The sequence below is a fragment of the Mustelus asterias genome, chromosome 17, assembly GCF_964213995.1.
Source record: "Mustelus asterias chromosome 17, sMusAst1.hap1.1, whole genome shotgun sequence".
Taxonomy (NCBI): Eukaryota; Metazoa; Chordata; class Chondrichthyes; order Carcharhiniformes; family Triakidae; genus Mustelus; species Mustelus asterias.
Window position 1 is genome coordinate 74,051,880 of NC_135817.1, and position 20,082 is coordinate 74,071,961.

At 43.2% G+C, this 20,082-nt stretch overlaps 1 protein-coding gene across 1 annotated transcript in view; it reads left to right on the plus strand.

Annotated features, from left to right (window-relative positions):
• polq (polymerase (DNA directed), theta) overlaps positions 1–20,082 on the plus strand; it is an 84,201-nt gene that overhangs the window by 7,958 nt on the left and 56,161 nt on the right. Inside the window, exons 4-10 of the mRNA XM_078231902.1 lie at positions 1,348–1,527; positions 4,818–4,948; positions 7,688–7,844; positions 12,437–12,545; positions 14,219–14,444; positions 18,607–18,766; positions 19,858–20,004. Coding sequence (XP_078088028.1) covers positions 1,348–1,527; positions 4,818–4,948; positions 7,688–7,844; positions 12,437–12,545; positions 14,219–14,444; positions 18,607–18,766; positions 19,858–20,004 — 1,110 coding nt within the window. The remainder of the gene's footprint in view (positions 1–1,347; positions 1,528–4,817; positions 4,949–7,687; positions 7,845–12,436; positions 12,546–14,218; positions 14,445–18,606; positions 18,767–19,857; positions 20,005–20,082) is intronic.

Genomic DNA, 20,082 nt, shown 5'->3' on the forward strand with positions numbered 1-20,082 from the left:
GGTCAAACCTTGCACTGGTTTCAAGATCCAGATCTCCTGTTTTGAGATTAGATGCAGCAGAAAGAATTTTCCATTAATGTGACATCTCATTAGATCCATGAACAAGTGGGGGAAGAGGGAATTTCACACTCTTCAGTGAATATGTTTCTGCTTTCAATTATATTCGTGGTTAGACGGAATGAAAAGTTTAAAACAATGGGATGTGGCTTAAAGATTCCAAAGGTACAGAACTGTGGAGTGTGCATTATGGCAACACCCTTTATGTGACAGTTGCACTGAACTGTCTTATCCACCATCAGTCAGCTGTAAGTAGTGGACATGTTTGGGGAATCTTTTTAGTGTTTTCATTGCATCCACTCTTCTCAGTTCTGGCTGGTATTTTAAAATAACTACCTCGAAGATTCAATCTTCTGCTGGTTGCACTAAGGTATGGGGTGGCAGTAAAGAATTAACACGCTGTCCCAACCAATATGGGTAAAGCTCACCATAAACACACAAAAACATTGCATACAGTCACTGGATCAGTTTTATCTTGGCCTACTGGATTGTGACATGATGAGCTTTGTATGTATTTTAACACACGTTTATGCTTTAATGGATAGGGGAAGGTAGAGGTTGGGGTGGTGTGGAAAGGTTCTTGGAGCTTAATTTGCCTGGCTTTGTGTGATAGGTACACAATGATTGGAATTGTGGAAGTGCTGCGGTGTGCAAATACACTTAGCTGGTCTGCATCATTGCTTTGTTGGCAAAACAGTAAATCAATTCAAACATTAGCAGCTATGACCTTGAGCCCTCACTTGTTAACCCTGTCCTCCACTTTCTGCCTCATTTCAGTGTCATCTTTGGGTTTCAATAACTTGCGCTGTTATGTGTAATTTAACCAGTTATAGATATCTTGGGCAGCAATGACAGTCCTGAGAAATTTATAATCAATACTGAGTTTTAACACAGTTCTGTGGTCAAGTCAGAATGATTATGCTTCCAGGGACAACATTTGGCTCATACTGTTTGATGAATCTATAGGACACCACGGTATAATTTATAAACCAATTTTATTGCTTGTGACCATATCATTACTGCTAATTTATTTATTTTTTACCAAATGTTGAATGTAAAACTTCGTAATTACAAGTCAGAAATGTTAGGTTTCAACTGTGTGTGGTCTGTCAAATGTAATTAATCACTTGCATAATAAATTTGATCAGTAACTTTCCTTTGCCATGATTAATTTTACATTTACTTTATATGAGAAAAGTTGTTTTGAACAGTGTAGTTAGTATTACAGGTAATTTGATGTCTTGCGTATTTCTCTGTAGACACGTCAAAGTTGTTTGCATCTTATTCTAGGGCAATGTGGACAAGTAGCTGCCCCCACACAACAATCAACGCTGCTGCTTTCTAACTGGGGACTGCCCAAGTCAGTTCTGGAGAAATATCAGAGCGTGGGAGTGGTGAGCATTTTTGAATGGCAAGCTGAATGTCTTACCCAACATCGTGTGTTAGAGGGACGGAACTTGGTCTATTCAGGTAACTTAATATTTTGTAATATTTAAGCTGATATAAGTTTTTGGTTAATGAGGTCACTTTACATTTAACGGTATCCAAATAATGTTGGCTTGCCCTATTTTTATAAGTTAAAATTTCAACGATTTTTGTCTTCCCCATACATTTTAAAAAGTTAGTAATTTTTGTGTTTGCATTTGATTCTTGGCAGTTGTCTAGTCATTACAGGTGAGATTCACCAGCGGAACTGTACTCCAACACAATCTGCAACCTCATGGATCGGCATATCCCCCACTCAACCATTACCATCAAGCCAGGGGTCAACCCTGGTTCAATGGAAAGTGCAGGAGGGCATACCAGGAGCAGCACCAGGCATACCTAAAAATGAGGTGTCAACCTGGTGAAGCTACCAAACAGGACTACTTGCTGCCAAATGGCAAAAACAGCAAGTGATAGACAGAGCTAAGCGATCCCACAACCAATGGATCAGATCTAAGCTCTGCACATCCACATCCAGTCGAGAATGGTGGTGGAAAATTAAACAACTCACTGGGGGAGGAGGCTCCACAAATATCCCCATCCTCAATGATGAAGGAGCCCAGCACATCAGTGCAAAAGATAAGGCTGAAGTATTCGCAGCAATCTTCAGCCAGAAGTGCTGAGTGGATGATCCATCTCCGCCTCCTCCAGTGGTCCCCAGCATCTCAGATGCCAGTCTCCAGCCAATTAGATTCACTCCACATGATATCAAGAAATGGTTGGAGGCACTGGATACTGCAAAGGCAACGGGCCCTGATAACATTCCGGCAATAGTACTGAAAACTTGTGCTCCAGAACTTGCCGCACCCCTAGCCAAGCTCTTCCAGTACAGTTACAACACTGGCATCTACCCAACAATGTGAAAAATTGTCCAGGTATGTCCTGTACATGAAAAGCAGGACAAATCCAACCTGGCCAATGACCGCCCAATCAGTCTACTCTCGGTCATCAGTAAAGTGATGGAAGGGGTCATCGACAGTGCTATCAAGCAGCACCTGCTCAGCAATAACCTGCTCAGTGATGCCCAGTTTGGGTTTTGCCAGGGTCACTCAGTTCCTGACCTCGTTACAGCCTTGGTTCAAACATGGACAAAAGAGCTGAACTCCAGAGGTGAGGTGAGAGTGACAGCCCTTGACATCAAGGCCGCATTCGAGTGTGGCATCAAGGTGCCCTAGCGAAACTGGAATCAATGGGTATCAGGGGGCAAACTCTCCGCTGGTTGGAATCATACCTGGTTCATAGGAAGATGGTTGTGGTTGTGGAGGGTCAGTCATGTCAGCTCCAGGACATCTCTGCAGGAGTCCCTCAGGGTAGTGTCCTAGGCCCAACCATCTTCAGCTGCTTCATCAATGACCTTCCTTCCGTCATAAAGTCAGAAGTGGGGATGTTCGCTGATGATTGCACAATGTTCAGCACCATTCGCGACTCCTCAGATACTGAGGCAGTCCATGTTCAAATGCAACAAGATCTGGACAATATCCAGGCTTGGGCTGACAAGTGGCAAGTAATATTCGTGCCACATAAATGCCAGGCAGTGACCATCACCAGTAAGAGACACTCTAACCACCGCCCCATGACATCCAATGGTGTAACCATCACTGAATCCCCCACTGTCAACATCCTTGGGGTTACTATTGACCAGAAACTCAACTGGACTCGCCACATAAACACAATGGCTACAAGAGCAAGTCAGAGGCTAGGAATACTGCGGTGAGTAACTCACCTCCTGACTCGCCAGAGCCTATCCACCATCTACAAGGCACAAGTCAGGAGTGTGATGGAATGCTCCCCACTTGCCTGGATGGGTGCAGCTCCAATAACACTCAAGAAGCTTGACACCATCCAGGACAAAGCAGCCCGCTTAATTGGCACCACATCTATAAACATTCAATCCCTTCACCACCAACTCTCAGAAGCAGCAGTGTGTACTATCTACAAGATGCACTGCAGCAATTCACCAAAGATCCTTAGACAGCGCCTTCCAAACCCATGACCACTTCCATCTAGAAGGACAAGGGCAGCAGATACATGGGAACACCACCACCAGCAAGTTCCCCTCCAAGTCACTCACCATCCTGACTTGGAAATATATCGCCGTTCCTTTGCAGTCGCTGGGTCAAAATCCTGGAATTCCCTCCCTAACGGCATTGTGGGTCAACCCACAGAACATGGACTGCAGCGATTCAAGAAGGCAGCTCACCACCACCTTCTCAAGGGCAACTAGGGATGGGTAATAAATACTGGCCAGCCAGCATGTTCCCATGAATGAATAAAAAAAAAGATTGCAGCCTTAACTCATTGGTACTTCCCTAAATGAAGCTCTTGAATTTGATCAAATCACCACACAAAACGAGTGAAGGGGAAAGAAATCTTCCTCTGTCTCAGTGACAGAGAAATATCTGAGAACAAATCAATCTTGAAGTAGACTCTTGTACATCAACTGGAGTTGGGAGCCTGACCTCTTTCTCAAAATGGTCACCTAAATGAGAAAGTGACTTGCTGTATTGACCGGGTGGGGAAGTAAATAAACTGGTGTAGAAGTTACCTGTTGGACTTTCACAAAATCATACATTCTTAACTAAAATTAGTTTGATATTCTGAAGTTTTGCTTGATTGCTTTTGGGGAATGAATCTGAAGCAATGTTGCAGAATTTAATGTGTTTGGTTAATTTCCCAAGAATTGATAGAGGATTATACTGTTTTTGGAAGGAATTGGTTTGATGAATTGAGTAACATTTTTTGGTCCCATGCGTCCTATATATTCTCATGCAAATTATATTGAATGCAGTCACATGTACTGTGACCTGGGGAAAGATCCTAGCTTAGTGATTCCAACACTAGCTTTTCTTTTCCTGCTCTGCTGTACAGTTGATTCATTCAGATGGGCCTTTGTGCCCAGCACTCCTCTTTCTGGACTATTTCTTTGATTACAGGTCCTGGAGTTGAAAACGATTCTCTTAAAAGTTGTCAGAGGCAGAAACCTTCTTTCCTATATTTAGAATAACTTTGATTGTGGAAACCAGATTTTAGTGGGAAAAGGACATGTGGAACGGTAGTTTGTAATTTCTTCTAGTGCATTGCTAAACTTAGCAAATGCAGTTGGTAAGTTTTTGAGACCAGAGGGTCATGTTTCACAGTGATTGGAGTTGGTTGGAAGAAATTATTATTACTATTTATCTGTTGGGGTGGAAAGGGGGTGATAGAGGTTTAACCAATTGCTGATACTTTGCTGTTGGCACAAAACCAATTAACTCTAACTTTCTTCGATGTTGTAGCCCCTACCAGTGCTGGAAAGACACTTGTTGCAGAGCTGCTCATTCTAAAGAGAGTTCTGGAAAGGAGGAAGAAAGCACTGTTTATCTTACCGTTTGTTTCTGTGGCAAAGGAGAAAATGTACTACCTGCAGGTCAGTGCAAAACCTAGTGCGGCGACAAATGTTGGAAAATAACTTTGATGCCCTGCAAGTTCTGTTTGTACGACGGCTGAACAATCCAAGTCAAATGAGTTGAGTATTCTCAAATTGGTGTTCTCAACCAGTACGAGAAATGGCAGATTTCGCTTGGGTGCAGTGTGGACTGCTTTTTAAACATTGGGACTGGGGTTGAATAAGGAAAGCTTTATTCTGCGTCTAAACATGAAACAAGTTTTTGAGAGTGCTGCTTTATGTCATGCTGCGGGGGAGTTGATGGTGGTGACAGCAGATTTGACTCATACAGTTTGATGTAACGGAGAGGGATGAGCTTCAGCTATGACTAATATCAGTGACTAGTGACTGTTACCAAAAATACACTTAACGATTCAAGAATAGGATATTTATGTGCTACTGTGACATCAGTTTCCTGTCTGACTTGTCCCGATTCAGGTGATTTTTATTGGAGTGACAGTAGTGATATAACAATTAGTGTCAGCATCCTATAACAGGTGCAGAGAACAATCGGCCGGATTTGGAGCCCTGGTCATTATCTAGTGACAAATATAAGTTTGAGTGACAGCCGGATTGCTCACTGATGTCCTCTGTAGCTGAACAGTTTGTTTGCACACTCACAGCCCAGGCTCATGAAGAATGGTCACTAATTGGAGGCATTGGAAAGCTGTCAATGTCTGTGAAGGTTTCCGACAGTCATTATCATTATGAGGCGGGACAAGAAAAATTTTAGTGCAGACAATGAATGATGTCAGGGTTTATCATTCCTGATAATCTTAGCACAATTAATCAATGAAGCTTGCCTCCTCTCCCACAGTTGTTTAAAATAATTGACTATTTTAGTTGTCATTGCTGTCAGTCATCGAACAAATCATCAGCAGCCGTGTTTGTGTCAGGGAGAGTATTGATAGATTTTTTTCATCATTTTGATTCTGGAAGAACAGTGTTCTCTCCATCGTGTACTCAAGTAATGCCAACACTGAGGCAGTGCTGCATTGTCAGGAGATGCCGTTCTTTTGGGAACCTGTCTCGGGGGCAGGGAATTCATATGGTGTTCGTGGAAGTGGAAATGAATAGGGTTGGGAAGCATTTTCCGATCAGGGCCAGTGTGATCTCCTGGACTCGTTTCGATCGCCTCAGGGGGTCGGAGAGGAATTTCCCAGATTTTTTTCTCCCATATTGGCCCTGGGGTTTTCACTCTGGGTTTTCGCCTCTCCCTGGAGATCACATGGTCTGGAATGGGGGGGTGGGGGTGAGTTAATAGGTTGTGATGAACAAAGCATCGTAGCTGTGAGGGACAGCTCGGTGGATAGGATATTAGGATGTAGATAGGCTGGAAAATTGGGCGGGGATCCTGGATTCAGGATTCAATCCTGGACCGGGGAGCGGCGCGGGCTTGGAGGGCCGAAGGGCCTGTTCCTGTGCTGTATTGTTCTTTGTTCTTTGTTTTGGATGAGTCTTATTTGAGGCCCCATTTGCCTATTTGGATGATGTAAAAGATCCCGCTTTAGAAGAAAAGCAGAGGAGTTATCCCTGGTGTCCTGGCCAATATTCACCCCTAATCATAGAAATCATAGAAACCCTACAGTACAGAAAGAGACCCTTCGGCCCATTAAGTCTGCACCGACCGCAATCCCACCCAGGCCCTACCCCCATATCCCTACATATTTACCCACTAATCCCTCTAACCTACAGGACACTAAGGGGCAATTTTAGCATGGCCAATCAACCTAACCCGCACATCTTTTGGACTGTGGGAGGAAACCGGAGCACCCAGAGGAAACCCACGCAGACATGAGAAGAATGTGCAAACTCCACACAGACAGTGACCCGAGCCGGGAATCGAACCCAGGTCCCTGGAGCTGTGAAGCAGCAGTGCTAACCACTGTGCTACCGTGCCGCCCTCAAAAGCACAAAAAACAGATGGTGGTCATTCACACATTGAAGGTTGTGGGCAGTTGTGCTGCATTTCCAACATTACGACAGTGACTACACGTCAAAAGTGCCTCATTGGCTGTAAAGTCCTTCGAGATGCCCGGTGGTGAAATGCACTATATAAATACAAACCTTTCTTTTCAATATTCATATTTGTGATTGATGATCATTCTACATGCATGATTTAGTCACATGTTTAAAAATGGTGTTTCCTGTTCCTCTTTTTTGCTTCTGGGATCTGTGTTTGAGTCCAGCCAAAACGAATGGAATGAAAGTCAGCTTGTGCTGTACTGGTTCTATATGCTTTCGGAGTGCACAGCTGAGTGTATGGCCCCTTTAATTTTTTTTTGCGGTGTCATACAGGTGCGGTAATTTAAAGGGGCTGTCCTATGTGGTGCAGTGCAGGGACTTTGAGGTCACTTTGCACGTGTGCAGCTGAGAGGGAACATTGTTTTTTGGTAGTCTCATTCTTAAGGGGGATAGTTTTCTGAAGTACCTTGGATAAAGTAGAAAAATCTGTTATATTCACTAAACTGCTGCACGTAACAAGAATCCTATACTTCTGAATAGTAACTAATTGGATCCAAGGTTGTATTTACAGTATATGGCATTTTATCATATTTCTTGTGGACAACTAGGGATGTGAGACAGTGCTGTTTAATTCAATATTTTTCATTTATCTATATTCATGTTTATTTTCATTTCATAACTAACAACATATGTTGGCTGCAACTGAAGGGTTAAAAATTGAATTATGGATATCATTGGTCTCTCTCTCTCTCTCAGAATTTATTTCAAGAGGCGATGGTGAGAGTGGAGGGATATATGGGAAGTACTTCACCCGCTGGGGGATTTTCATCGGTGGATATAGCTGTGTGCACAATTGAGAAAGCAAATGGACTTATCAATCGAATTATTGAGGAGGAGAAAATGGACCAGATTGGTAAGAAGGAATCTTCGTTAAGTGAGGTTTGAATTTCAGCCTGCCCTCGTTAGCATCGGTCTTGTTTCTGTGTCAGAAAGTTGTGGATTGACACCTCATGCAAGTTAACAGTTTAATGTAGTTCTGAGAACAGAAGGAAAGCCTAGTAAAACTTGGGAAATGACTGATGCAGCTCTGAACTGGTCTTGTATACTGTAAAATGTAACTCCAGTTCAGACCAGTACCAGTCATTTCCAAGCTATGGATTTTTCCAATCTTTTGGATGAGTCATTAAACAGAAGTCCATGTTCCCGTGATTTGGGATGTTATTGAGGATTTCAGGCACCGTTTGAAGAAGATAAGACCAGAAGATGTAGGAGCAGAAGTAGGCCATTCGGCCCATTGAGTCTGTTCCACCATTCAATGAGATCATGATCGATCTGATATGATAAGGCTATCCCGCCTTATCCCCATAACCCTTGATTCGCTTACTGATTACAAATCTGTGTATCTCAGCTTTGAATATATTTGACCCAGCCTCTACAGCGCTCTGCGATAAAGAATTCCACTGATTCACTCCTCTGTGAGAAAATAAATTTCTCCTCATCTCTGTCTTCAATGGATGACTCTTTACTCTGAGACTGTGCCCTCTGATCCTAGCCTGTCACACCAGGGGAAACTACCTCAGCATCTACCCTATCAAACCCCCTGAGAATCCTATGTGTTTCAGTAAGGTCGTCTCTCATTCTTCTAATTTCCAGTGATTACAGGCCCAAAGAAAATCCCTCTATAACCTAGTGAACCTTCTCTGGACTGCCTCCAATGCTAGTATAGCTTTCTTTAGATAATGGGACTAAAACTGTTCATAGTGTTCCAGGTGTGGTCCAGCTAGTGCCTTGTGTAGTTTTAGTAAGACTTCCTTATCGTTATACTCCATTCCCTTTGAAATAAAGGCCAACATTCCATTTCCCTTCCCCATTACCTGTTAAATTTGCATACTGACTTTGTGATTAATGAACGAGAACCCCTAAATTCCTATTTGCTTCAGTTTTCTGCAATCTTTCTCATTTGAATAATATTCAGCTCCTTTATTTTTCCGATCAATTACATTCCATCTGCCACGTTTTTGCCCACTCACTTAACCTGCCTATATACCTATCTTTTTATCACCCTCACCACTGGCCTTCCCACCTCTTTTTATGTCATCCTCAAATTTTCCAATAATACATTCACTTCCCTCATCCAAGTCATTAATATATATTGTGAATAATGGCCCCAGCGCTGTGGCACTCCAAACTTGATCAAGGTTGGCATTGGTGCATGCGCCCAGTCATTTGGACAATGTTGCTTGCTCAATTTTTTTATTCATTCGTGGGACTTGGGCGTCGCTGGCTGGGCCAGCATTGCCCATCCCTAGCTGTCCGAGGGCAGTTGAGAGTCAACCACATTGCTGTGGCTCTGGAATCAAATGTAGGTCAGACCAGGTAAGGATGACAGATTTCCTTCCCTAAAGGACATCAGTGAACCAGATGGTTTTTTCTGACAATCGACAATGGTTTCATGGTCATCAGTAGATTCTTAATTCCAGATTTTTTTTAATTGAATTCAAATTCCACCATCTGCCGCGTTGGGATTCGAGCGCGGGTTCCCAGAACATTAGCTGAGTTTCTGGATTAATAGTTTAGCGATAATACAACTGCTTCCCCACTAACATTACAATACAATAACTGGCTATTTTGTGCTTTTTAACAAAGAACAAAGAAAATTACAGCACAGGAACAGGCCCTTCGGCCCTCCAAGCCTGCACCGACCATGCTGCCCGACTGAACTAAAACCCCCTACCCTTCCGGGGACCATATCCCTCTATTCCCATCCTATTCATATACTTGTCAAGACACCCCTTAAAAGTCACTACCATATCCACTTCCACTACTTTCCCCGGCAACGAGTTCTAGGCGCCCACCACTCTGTGTGTAAAAAATCTGCCTCGTACATCTCCTTTAAACCTTGCCCCTCGCACCTTAAACCTGTGCCCCCTAGTAATCGACTCTTCCACCCTGGGAAAAAGCTTCTGACTATCCACTCTGTCCATGCCTCTCATAATCTTGTAGACTTCTATCAGGTCGCCCCTCAACCTCCGTCGTTCCAGTGAGAACAAACCAAGTTTCTCAACCTCTCCTCATAGCTAATGCCCTCCATACCAGGCAACATCCTGGTAAATCTTTTCTGTACCCTCTCCAAAGCCTCCACATCCTTCTGGTAGTGTGGCGACCAGAATTGAACACTATATTCCAAGTGCGGCCTGACTAAGGTTCTATAAAGCTGCAACATGACTTGCCAATTTTTAAACTCAGTGCCCCGGCCGATGAAGGCAAGCATGCCGTATGCCTACTTGACTACCTTCTCCACCTGCATTGCCACTTTCAGTGACCTGTGTACCTATACACCCAGGGCCCTCTGCCTATTAATACTCTTAAGGGTTCTGCCATTTACTGTATATTTCCCATCAGTATTAGACCTTCCAAAATGTATTACCTCACATTTGTCCAGATTAAATTCCATCTGCCATCTCTCCATCCAAGTCTCTAACAGATCTATACCCTGCTGTATCCTCTGATGGTCCTCATCACTGTCCGCAAATCCACCAACCTTTGTGTCATCCGCAAACTTACTAATCAATCTAGTTACATTTTCCTCCAAATCATTTATATATATTACAAACAGCAAAGGTCCCAGCACTGATCCCTGAGGAACACCACTTGTCACAGCCCTCCATTCAAAAACGCACCCTTCCACTGCTACCCTCTGTCTTCTTTGACCGAGCCAATTTTGTATCCACCTTGCCAGCTCACCTCTGTCTCGAAGAATCCTCTCCAATAATTTCTCTACCACTGATGTAAAGCTCACCGGCCTGTAATTACCTGGATTATTCTTGCTACCCTTCTTAAACAAAGGAACAACGTTGGCTATTCTCCAATCCTCTGGGACCTCCCCTGTAGCCAGTGAGGATACAAAGATTTCTCTCAAGGCCCCAGCAATTTCCTCCCTTGCCCCTCTCAGCATTCTGGGGTATATCCCATCAGGCCCTGGGGACTTGTCTACCTTGATGTTTCTCAAGGACCCCAATACCACCTCCTTTTTGATCTCAACATGGCTCAAACTATCTACACATCCTTTCCCAGACTCATCATCCACCAAGTCCTTCTCTTTGGTGAATACTGATGCAAAGTACTCATTTAATACCTCGCCCATTTCCTCTGGCTCCACGCATAGATTCCCTCCCTTGTCCTTGAGTGGGCCAACCCTCTCCCTGGCTACCCTCTTGCTCTTTATATATGTATAAAAAGCCTTGGGACTTTCCTTAATCCTGCTAGCCAATGCTTTTTCGTGACCCCTTTTAGCCCTCCTTACTCCTTGCTTAAGTTTCTTTCTATTTTCCTTGTATTCCACACTTGCTTCGTGTGTTCCCAGCCTCCTAGCTTTGATAAATGCTTCCTTTTTCTCTTTGACTAGGCTCACAATATCTCTCGTTATCCAAGGTTCCCAAAACGTGCCATACTTATCCTTCATCCTTACAGGAATGTGCCGGTCCTGAATCCCTATCAACTTACACTTGAAAGCCTCCCGCATGCCAGATGTTGATTTGCCTTCAAACATCTGCCCCCAATCTACATTCTTCAGTTCCTGCCTAATATTGTTGTAATTAGCCTTCCCCCAATTTAGCACCTTAACTTGAGGACTACACTTATCTTTATCCATCAATACCTTAAAGCTTACTGAATTGTGGTCACTGTTCCCGAACTGCTCCCCTACTGAAACATTGACCACCTGGCCGGGCTCATTCCCCAATACCAGGTCCAGTATGGCCCTTTCCCTAGTTGGACTATCTACATATTGTCTCAAGAAGCCCTCCTGGATGCTCCTTACAAACTCTGCCCCATCCACGCCCATAGCACTGAGTGAGTCCCAGTCAATATAGGAGAAATTAAAATCTCCCACCACACCAACCCTGTTACTTTTACACAGTGCCAAAATCTGTCTACATATCTGTTCCTCTATCTCCCGCTGGCAGTTGGGTGGCCTATAGTAAACCCCCAACATTGTGACTACACCTTTCCTATTCCTGAGCTCTACCCATATTGCCTCGTTGTATGAGCCCTCCGAGTTGTCCTCCAGGAGTACAGCTGTGATATTCTCCTTAACTAGTAGTGCAATTCCTCCACCCCTTTTACATCCCCCTCTATCCTGCCTGAAACATCTGTATCCTGGAATGTCCTTCCCTTAACCAAGTCTCTGTAATGGCAACAACATCGTTGTTCCTAGTTCTAATCCAAGCTCTAAGTTCATCTGCCTTACACGTCTTGCATTGAAACAGGTGCACTTCAGTCCACCAGACCCTCTTTGATTAGCAACCCCACCCTGCCTGCTATTACTCTGAGGAACCCCTTATGCAAAATGGGTGCTGGTTTGATATGAATAATAACAGTGACTGCATTCGGAAGTAATTCAATGAAGGAGATAGATTGCATGTGATACCTTTGTTTTTTTCCTAGTTTGGACATCTAGTTCTAGCCCTCTATAATTTATGATAGTTTTCTATTCTATTCCCACAGGAATCGTAGTAGTGGATGAGTTACATATGTTGGGGGATTTCCACAGAGGATATCTATTGGAACTTCTATTAACCAAGATACTATTTGTCACTCAGAAGAGTGCAAAAAGGTACATTTTTCTAAACGGCAACTAAGAACATCAAACAAAAAATTGCAAAATATGTAATCTTGCATTTTTTGCAGTGGAACTTCGAAGATGCCTTCATTAGTAATTTGCTTGTGGCAGAGATTCGCCCCTGATCTCATTGTATTATTATGCAAAATAATCATACAGCTCAGAAGGAGGCCACTTGGCCACCATGCCTGTGCTGGTCCTTCAAAAGAGGTCTCCAATGAATCCCACTCCCCTGCACCATCCCGACAGCCTTCCAAATTCTTCCGTATTGCGATTCAAAGATCAGGTCAAATTGTATAAACTTAAAAAAAACATTGCAATCCTACTGCTTTTGAATTTACATATCTTTGCATTCTTGTATTTGACTGCCTCCGGTATCACACCTCTGCTATGCAAAGTCCATGATAATCTTATCAATTTGCAGCACTGGATGTAATCTTAATTTTGTAGTGGATGCAAACATCAGTCTGTGAGCCCGATTTTACCATCGCGTTATGCCCATTTTCAGGCGGAAGAACTTAGTAAAGTTGGACATGAGGCGGGTAGCGCGATCCGTGCCAGCCTCCGCGCTGGTTCCCCCTTTACTAAAGCCTGAAAATGGCCGTGATCGGGACCGAGTCTGAAATGGGCGCGCCGGCCATTTAAATACATTTGCATGCATTTAAGTTGACTTAATGGGCTGCACGTCCAACTTTACCGGCACCTCCCCCTTTACCACCGCGTTCGCCCATCCAGAATCGGCGTGAATCAGACATGCTCCATAGAAGTCCGATTCGGGCGTCCAGTTAGTGAGGAGGTAGCATCCGACGGCTCTCTGCTTGAGATCGGGGGTGGGGTGGGGGGGGGGGGGGGTGGTCTGCTGCCACTCTGCCTGAGATTAGTGGAGGGGAAGGGGGGGGGGTCCGTTGCCACACTACTTGAGAGCGGTGTGGGAAAGGGGGGGAGGGACCCACGATTGGTCTGGGTGGCGTTGGTGTGGGGGGGGATAATGGGGTCAGTAATGTCTGTGGGGGCCTGGGGGTGACATTATCGGCCCGGGAGGGATGTAACAGGGGAGCAGCATTCTTCTGTCATTTTTTTCTCTGCGCATGCGCAGTTGGAGGCTCCGATCGGAGCTGCAGAATTTCAGGTGCGTTAAGCCCCGCCCACAGGCTCCTGTCGCTGCTTTTTATTTCAGGCAGGGTGCGTATGGGGGCACCTGAGAATGGGTCTAAAAGTGGAATCTGAAACACTCTCAGTTTCAAGTCCGTCCAGCACTTAGAATCAAAATGGTAAAATAGGGCCCTGTGTGTTTTGTGAGCATATGGTTGTTCAAAGGAGCTTTTTAAGGTTGAAGAGATTCCATAAAATAAAATAATGTTGGTTGAATTTGTGAATCAACAAGATCTTGAGAGTTGTCCTAAATCATAGATCATAGAATCTACAATGCAGAAGGAGGCCATTTGGCCCATTGAGTCTGCACCGACAGCAATCCCACCCAGGTCTATCCCCATGATAGCTTTCACCTCCTGGTGATCTTTCTTTTATCAAATAGGAAAAGTACTGATTAAGATTTTCGAATGTGTTAAATTTGGTTTCACATTGGAATGTAATAAAAGCATATTAACTTCTGAAATGTCTAAATTTACCTTGATGACTGGAATTGATGGATATATTTGGTATTCCAGGCAAAAGACTCCAGCAAGAGAACAGAGGCTCAATGATGGCATACAGATTGTAGGAATGAGTGCCACCCTTCCAAACTTGGGCATTGTAGCAACCTGGCTAGATGCGGAACTGTATTGTACTGACTACAGGCCTGTGCCTCTAGTGGAACTGGTAAAGATTGGCAATACAATTTATGATTCAAGTATGAAAGTGGTACGGGAATTTGAACCTGCTCTCAAAGCAAAGGCAAGTGTTTTTGGTTTAATTGTTTTAGAACTGGAGTCTCATGTTGTATTCAGATTGCGATTAACGATTCTATTAGAATTCTGAAATTAAAAATCCAGCAATTAACTTTCCTTGATGCATGGCTAAAATATCAAATGGGTTGGGCAACCCCAACTTGTTAATTGGGAGTTTGATTGGGTCTGACACTGACCTTTCCCCTTTGTGATCTGGGTTTAAATCAAGCCCAGGCTGTTTGAGTTACTACCCTCTCTGTTTTGTTAAAAGTTAAAGTTTATTTATCAGTTGCAAGTAAGGCTTACATTAACATTGCAATGAAGTTACTATGAAATTCCCCGGGTCTCCGGCACTCCAGCACCTATTCGGATCAATGCACCTAACCAGCACGTCTTTCAGAATGTGGGAGGAAACCGGAGCACCCGGAGGAAACCCACGCAGATACGGGGAGAACATGCAAACTCCGCACAGACAGTGACCCAAGCCGGGAATCGAACCTTTGTCCCTGGCGCTGTGAGGCAGCAGTGCTAACCGCTGTGCCACCGGTCTGCCCCATTGGATGTATTGGATGTAAGAACTTGGTTTAAGCATCATAGTCCAAAAATCATTTTGTATATTGCTTTGATCATCCCCAGTCTGATACAAATTGAAATGTTGCACTCTGAGATGATTTGTAGGCTGGATGGTGTGGAAAATGCTGTGCTGAGATGCATTGTTGAAATATTGTTGGGGAACTCCAGAGCTTACAAATGTTCCTGTGTGGGAACCCCTGTAAAATTTTGGATTCAGGGCCACAGTAACCTTAGATAAACAGTTAACTATTCATAAGTTGTTTTATAATAGTTCATTAAAGGAAAAACTATTTAGATATGATGCATTAATTAATTAAACACAAAAGGTATTTGATCTGTGACAGTTGAGAGCAGGTTACAGATCTTGGAGGGCAGATGGACCAATGTTGGTGCAATGTGTGTTAATCTCAGTAGCTTGTGGTAACAGCATTCTGCTGTCCAGCTGAAGTGTTAGGGAACTCTCCTCGATCTTCTTTCTCCTTGTCTGGTCCCTCAGTGTACCCGAGCAGGCACCGGAGTATTCACAGTAAAGTTTATTTATTAGTCACAAGTGAGGCTTACATTCACACTGCAATGAAGTTACTGTGAAAATCCCCTAGTCGCCACACTCCGGCGCTTGTTCGGGTACACTGAGGGAGAATTTAGCATGGCCAATGCACCTAACCAGCACACCTTTGGGACTGTGGGAGGAAACCGGAGCACCCGAAAGAAACCCACGCAGACACGGGGAGAACATGCAGACTTCACACAGACAGTGACCCAAGCCGGGAATTGAACCCAGGTCACTGGCACTGTGAGGCAGCAGTGTTAACCACTGTGCCACCCTGTAACTTCATTGCAGTGTTAATGTAAGCCTAGTTGTGATACTAATAAATAAACTTTAAACTAAAGATGATACAGGAGGGCACTTAGAAAAATTCAAAACTATCAGGCAGAGTCAACATGGTTTTGTGAAAAGGTAATCATGTTTCATCAATTTATTGGAGTTTTTTTGAAGGAGTCACCAGTGTTGTGGATAAATGGGAACCAGTGGATGTACTTAGATTTCAGAAAGCATTTGGTAAGGAGCCACATCAAAGATTACTGTGGAAAATAAAAGCTTATTGTATAGGGGGTGGCAAATTGGCACGGATAGAGAATTGGTGAGCTGAGAGAAAACAATTTGGCATAAATGAGCCTCGTTCTGGTTGACATTCTGGTGGTGTGCCATAGGGATCAATGCTGGGGTCTCAACTCTTTGCAATTCATATCAATTACTCAAATGAATGGACCTAGTTTAGAAATTTGCATCAGGAGATAGATGGGGAATTAGGTTTTTAGCTGTTACATTTCAAAAGGTAGTAAAGAACTTTTGTAACTTGCAAAGGTTTCACAAGTAAACAAGGGAAAGTTGTTAAATTTTATTTGAACTGAAAGTTGGGGCCATAGGAAAATATGAAAGGATTTTACATTTTGGAAAGGCTGTGTTTAAATAAGTACTGAGAACAATGGAATCACATATGAAAAGGAAAATTGGGGTTGGTTGTGTTTGGGGAAGACATTGTGGAACTAGCTTTGTGTTGATGGAAGGTGCCAAGTCTGAATTAGCCATCCAAAATAACAGAAAAATCTTGACTTTCAAAAAGCATTCTTGTTTCTGAAGTTTCCTGGATTTCCACAGCAAAGTGGAAGGCAGATTGAGAGGTTGTGTGGTACACCTTTACAACAGTGACAGAAACTTCGCCTTGCATAATATTACTGGATTTTTATAGTTAAACATCTATAAGGGAGTGTTGCCTGGAAGGTGTTTACTTGTGGGTCAGACCAAGTAAGTTTTTTTTCAGAGGGATGTTTTGTAAAACTATTTAACCGTAACTGTAATCTTGTGTGCTTGTGTTTTCTTATCTTGTTAATAAATATTTTAACTTTTAAAATCCCCAAAGTGCTACTGGAATTCTGTGCTGACATAAGGAGGCTACAAAGAGATATAGATAAGTTAAGTGGGTGGGCAAAGAACTGGCAAGTGGAATATAATGTGGAAAAATCTGAAATTGTAAATTTTGACAGGAAGAATAAAAAAGAAGCTTTATCTAAATGGTGAGAGATTGCAGAGCTCTGAGGTTCAGAGGGATCTGGGAGTCCTAGTGCATGAATCACAAAGGGTTAGTATGCAGGTACAGCAAGTAATTAGGTAAGCGAATAGAATGTTATGGTTTATTGCAAAGGGAATTGAGTCCAAAAGTAAGGAGGTTTTGCTTCAGTTGTACAGGGTACTGGTAAGACCGTATCTGCAGTACTGTGTACAGCATTAGTCTTATCATTTAAGGAAGGATGTAAAGGCTTGGAAGCAGTTCAGAGAAGGTTTACAAGAATAATACCTGGAATGGGTGGGTTGTCTTATGAGGAAAGGTTGGACAGGCTAGGTTTGTATCCACTGGAGTTTAGAAAAGTAAGTTGTGACTTGATTGAAAACTTTCAGATTCTGACAGGACTGTGGAATGGTCGCTCCTACAAACACTGTCATGAACAGATGTATCTGTGACAGGAATATTGGTAAGGATGAAGTCAAGGAAGTTTTTTTACTCTTGTTGGTTCTCTGAGTCCCCTCCGCAGTCCCAGTCCAGCAGCTATGTCTTTCAGGAATCGACCCGCTCGGTCAGTAGTGGTACTACCGAGTCAATCTTGGTGATGAACATTGAAGTCCCCCACCCAGAGAACCTTCTGCACCCCTGCCATCCAATTGATGGTCAAATCGGGGTGCACTGATTCATCAGGCGGGGAATGGGTAATGCAGTGGGTGATAACCAGCAGGAAGTTTCCTTGCGCATGTTTGACCTGATGCCCTGAGATTTCACGAGGTCCAGAAACATTGTTGAGGACTCCCAGGGTAACTCCTTTCTGACTGGATACCATTTTGCAGCCACTCTGATGGCTCTGTCCTGTTGGTGGGACAGTACAAATCCAGGGATGATGATGGAGGTGTCTGGGACATTCATTGTAAGGTATGATTCTGAGAGTGTGACTATGTCAGGCTATTCTGTGGGACAGCGCTCTCAATTTTGGTACAAGTCCCCAGATGTTAGTAAGGAGGATTTTGCAGGATCAACAGGGCTGGGTGTGTTGTAATTGTTTCCAGTACCTAGGTTGATGCCAGGTCATTCACCCTGTTTCATTCCTCCTTGTAGCGGTTTGATCCAACTGAGTGACTTGCTGGGATGTTTCAGAGAGCATTTTAAGAGTGAACAGCATTGCTGTGGGTCTGGAGATCTGTGTAGGCCAGAATAGACAAGGATGGCAGATTTCCTTCCCTAAAGGACACGAATGAACTAGAGAGGTTTTTACAACAATCACCACTAGATTCATGATCACCGTTAGACTAGCCTTAAATTCCAGAGTTATTAATTGAATTTAAATTCCATCGGCTGCCATGGTGGGATTTGAACCCATGTCCCAGAGTATTAGCCTGGACCTCTGGATTACTTCTCCAGTGACATTGCCATTATATCACTGCCAGGACTCAAAATAATGCACCTGTTTGGGAATAATTAGAAGTCAAAAATATAGCTGCATATTTTGTATATGATATCTGATTTGAATATGTTTGTGATTGATTGTAGGGTGACGAGGATAATATTGTCGGCCTTTGCTACGAGACTGTGCGGGATGGCCACTCTGTCCTACTCTTCTGTCCTTCCAAGAACTGGTGTGAAAAGCTGTCTGAAACCATAGCCAGAGAGTTCTACCATCTCCACCGCAGAGCTGTTGTGGGCACTGAAGGTGAGCTGGTTGTGAGTGAGGTTGGTTGGAATAGCGGGTGTTCTGGTCCCTGTAGGGAACATTAACTTTGAAAAAGAGATGAATTTTCCAGCAACCAACAGAAAGAATCACGCAACAAGATTCCACGTTGAAAGACTTTACTGTAAGCAGCCAAAATCAACATAGACTAAATGACAAAGAGGGATTTGACTTTGCTAAGCTCACTAATCACCATAATTGGTGATCGTTGAAAGCGAAATTTATTGTGAATCAAAGACTGAACAATAAACTTTGGCCCCTTTGAGGATCAGAAGGACCTGGGCTTTCATATACACAAATGTTCGTAAGTGTCAGGGAAAGTTCATGGGCTTTTTAACAAAAGACAGACAAGATCTGGGCTTTTATAAATAGAGAGTAGAGAACATAAGCAAAGAACTTGTGACAAACTATTTGGGATCACAGGTGTAGCTGGAGTATTTTGTCTAACTTTTTCAGGTTATCAAGGGCTTGGAGAGAATGCAGAGGTTTACTAGACTGGAATCAGGGAAGATAGAGACTTCAGATTTATATGAAGACAAGCGAAGTTGAGATTGTTCTCCTTCAAGCAAAGAAGGATAAAGATGGTCTTAACAGAGTTGTTTAAAATAATGAAGTATTTTGGTAGTAAGTGACTAGCAGTGTCTTCCACTGGTAGGGGATTCAGTAACCAGAGGACACTAATTTAAGATATTTGACAGAACCAGAGATGTGAGCTGAGAATTTTTTTATTATGCAGTGTGTTGTGATCTGAATTGCATTGTCTGAAAAGCTGGTGGAAACAGATTGAATAATAATTTACGACAAGGAATTGGATCTACTTGAAAAGGAAAGATGTGCTGGGCTATGGAGAAAGAGTAGGGGACTGCGACTAATTGGATAGTTCTTTCAAAGAGCTAGCATAGGCATAATGGGCTGAATAATAACTTCCTTTGCTGCATGATCCTGTGTTCCATATTGCTAGTCATTATCCTGTTGAATTATCCATAATTTCTTCTGCAAATTTGAACATAAAAAATATCATTTGGTGTGAGCTGTGTGATTTACACTTTTCACTTTTTTGTCTTTTACTGTAGGATTTGTAAAAGCGTCCACATTGCTCCCTTTCACACTGCATCGGGACGAACTCCAGGAGACTGTGGATCAACTAAAGCGCTCACCAGCTGGGCTCGATGTAATCTTAGGCCGCACTGTGCCTCAGGGAGTGGGCTTTCATCATGCTGGTATTACAGTTTTTTTTGCCTCTTTATATACTTTAATGTTAACCACTTTCCTGAGATATTGAAAAAGTTTCATGAAGT